This window comes from Sinocyclocheilus anshuiensis, unplaced genomic scaffold (genome assembly GCF_001515605.1).
Source record: "Sinocyclocheilus anshuiensis isolate Anshui unplaced genomic scaffold, SAMN03320099.WGS_v1.1 scaffold454, whole genome shotgun sequence".
In the NCBI taxonomy this organism is placed as follows: Eukaryota; Metazoa; Chordata; class Actinopteri; order Cypriniformes; family Cyprinidae; genus Sinocyclocheilus; species Sinocyclocheilus anshuiensis.
In genome coordinates this window covers 1257948-1261334 of record NW_015548217.1, presented here as the reverse complement: position 1 = coordinate 1261334, position 3387 = coordinate 1257948, and the positions used below count along the sequence as shown (strand labels likewise).

At 35.8% G+C, this 3387-nt stretch overlaps 1 protein-coding gene across 1 annotated transcript in view; it reads right to left on the bottom strand.

Moving 5' to 3' along the window:
* Positions 1-3387, bottom strand: part of spag9b (sperm associated antigen 9b) — a 59237-nt gene that overhangs the window by 39413 nt on the left and 16437 nt on the right. Inside the window, exon 3 of the mRNA XM_016440770.1 lies at positions 1052-1122. Within this exon, the coding sequence (XP_016296256.1) occupies positions 1052-1122 (71 nt within the window). The remainder of the gene's footprint in view (positions 1-1051; positions 1123-3387) is intronic.

Below are 3387 nucleotides of genomic sequence, written 5' to 3'. Positions count from 1 at the left end.
AAACGAAGCATTAACACATGTTAGACTGCACCCCATAAACACAATCAAGCCTAGAAAAAACCCAGTCAACCTCCCCTTTAAGCGCATGCAAAAGCCACTGAAAAGAAAAACTTATATTTTTAATGGGCTACATACACATATCCATTCTAGTTTAAATCTAATTTAACACTCTAATTTTGTCGGTTAAAGGATAGGAAATAAACATTGTAATGTTTAAGAATTAGCTCGCGTCCACACTTCAAGCGCAATCCGGTCAAATGCGTTTTCGACTGCATCTAGAAGTGGTCAAAAGTGTACACGCTCAAAAGGTTTTAGACCCCGTTCAAAACAAATTCAAATTTCGAATATTTGTCGAATTTAAAATAAAAATCCACATTCGAATGCAAAAACGTTGCATTCGAATTTTTGGTGTGCGTTAAGGAGGCAGCCTTAACAGTGGCGCACGAGATGCGATGGCGATGTAGGTGTCGTAGCATTATAATGTTTTTGTTAGCCTATCCAGTCAACTATGCATACAAACATGATGCGGTTTTGTTTATAGTTGTTTAAGCAACTTAATTAATTATAATTGGTTTATAAACATTATTTTAAACATTATTCACTTTATTTCACAGATAGTCATGTTATCTTATGCTTTGAATAAATGTGCAATGCGCCCTCTTGTGGCCTCAGACGAAAAGCCAAAAGCTTTTCTTTTAAGTACAAAATTCGAATTTAGTTTTTCAGCCATTTTGACAGCCCTAGTTCACACCTGTATTTAACGTTGTCCACTTCTGTGATCAGATCGACGAAAACACATCTTAATAGCATGTGTAAACAGGGCCAAGAAGCAGAAGACAAAACTTTCAGTATTTAAACAGTCCACAACCTTTGCACTTGAATAAATTAAAAAAATCCTATTTCTCTTCTCTGCATTTCTCCTTTGCTCTGCTTGTCTCCTAATCTAGCTTTTTTATACACATGGCATTGCATACAACAAATGTTGTTGGCTTTGTAACAAATTGCTTATGCAATTATTGAAATGCATAAGCAAATTCTAAGGGATTCTTACCTCTGTGTGTCTCTGATGGAGGGCATTGTACTCTTTCTTCAGCTCGGCTTCACGCTCCTCTAATCTTCCAACTAAAAACAGAGGAGTGAAATCACAGCATGTTTATGTAGATATTTATTTGTTTAAATATGAACAGGGGTCTACTGTTATTTAGCTTCAAAGAGAAAGGCTTTCTGAACAAACAGCCTCCTGGGAGAGAGGTCATATGCTGTAGTAACAACACGCAGCCAGAAGGGGTCAGTAGAGCAACAGAAATAAAACTGTTCCAGGCTTCCATACACTAAAAATTCATCTTCTAAATCTTTTGTAAAAGCAGTCATGTCATCTCAGAGGAGGTCAGATAAGGAACGTGTCTCATAGCTGAGCATGTGGTGTGAAACTGTGAGAAAAACCCCATGTGACCTGATGACTGTGAATTAAAGGAAGGAGGATGACAGAGGGAGAGCAAAAGTTCCTGTGGTGTATCATCATCATCCTCAATCAGAGCCGAACCCTGTCACTCCTTACTTCAGAATAAGCCTTCATTATATCATATGTTTGCTTTTACTGCTAATAAATGTATGTAAATACCGAGATAAAGTGATATATCAAATATTCAAGATGCATTACTGGCGAGATCAAATAAATAAAGCGACTTTGTGAATATGATGATTAATGACTATCAAGCTTCCTAAAAGCTGTCTTTACACTAGTTTCAGGATCCTCATCTCTGATGTAAACTTTACTAGGCAAGTTAGTGTTGGCAAGACTAGTTTCCATGAAAGAGTTTGTATGTTTATCAGTGAATAGATTCAGAACTCTGATTCAAATGTGTTCATGTCATCACTCAGCATATTTCTAGTATTAAAAAGTTTTAGAAAAATAAAATGTTTATTCCAATTTCTTGTTATATACACTACCGCTCAAATGTATTGGTTCATTAAGATTTATTTATGTTTTTGAAAGAAGTCTCTTCTGCTCACCAAGGCTGCATTTATTTGATTTATATTTGTATAATCAGTAATATTGTAAAATATCACTACAATAGTAGCCGTTTTCTATGTGAAAATACTTTCAAATGTAATTTATTCCGGTGATGCAAAGTTAAATTTCACATCCAGTCTTCAGTGACACATGATCCTTCAGAAATCATTCTAATATGCTGATTTTTATTATTATCAATGTTGAAAACAGTTGTGCTGCTGAATATTTTTGTGGAAACTGATGTATTTTATTTTTCAGGATTCTTTGATGAATAGAAAGTAAAAAAACAGCATTTATTTGAAACAGAAATCTTTTGTAACATTATAAATGTCTTTACTGACACTTCTGAACAATTTAACGCGTCCTTGATGAACAAAAGTACTTATTTTCTTTCTTTCAAAAAAAAAAAGAAAATCTTACTGAATACAAATGTTTGAACTGTATTGTAGCTGCATGCAAACAAAAATTATTAAATATCATTCTTCCTAACTTCCTGCCTTGACTAATGCATCTACTTTTTTTTGCATTAAAAATTTTCAATCTACATGGCAACAAAAGCAAATTGGTCATAATTATTGTTCATGTGACTGGGAAAAAAGATTCAAAATTCAAAACTACCATTTAGAAAATATGAAGGCTTCATAAGGTTGATTTGCTATACATCTAGGCATATAAAAAGTAAGCTAGGAGAATACGGGAACGTAGTGAGTGAATGAAAGTGTGTGTCCATGACAGCTGTTCATCATCACACATTTCTCCAATACATCAAACTGTAAAATCCTCTGACTCACTGACAGCTTAACAAGTGTATGCTTACAGTAGGGAAATACAAAAGCGTTTGCGTTAACCACAAAATGGGAAGTTCTTCCACAAACACAATGGATTGAATCACTTCATGTCAGAAATACAGGGAACACGTTTTAATCCTCATTCAGGACACCGATGGCATTCACTAGATGTGTTTACGTAACGTGCCGCCCACCTGGAGCTGAGCCTGGCAGTAAACACGGTCATCCAGCCATCATGTGGGCGAGTTCAGCGGCCCTTAAGCTGTAATCCAGCTCAACCCATTCACAGCCCAACACTGCGTGTGAGTCTCAGACCGAGTGTGATCAGGTGATCAGAGAATGAAAGCTTTGTCTCGCTTCAAAGATAAGAGTTCACCTGCTGAACACCATATCCAAAAATAGGGAGCATTTTCCAGCTGATTTATGAAGACTTATCTAGAGAACAGCACTCTGCAAGACAGCTAAAATAAAACGACATCTCAATATTCTTTACTGTCTTTGAGGATATTCAGTATATACAGTGGGTACGGAAAGTATTCAGACCCCCTTCAATTTTTCACTCTTTGTTATATTGCAGCCATTTGC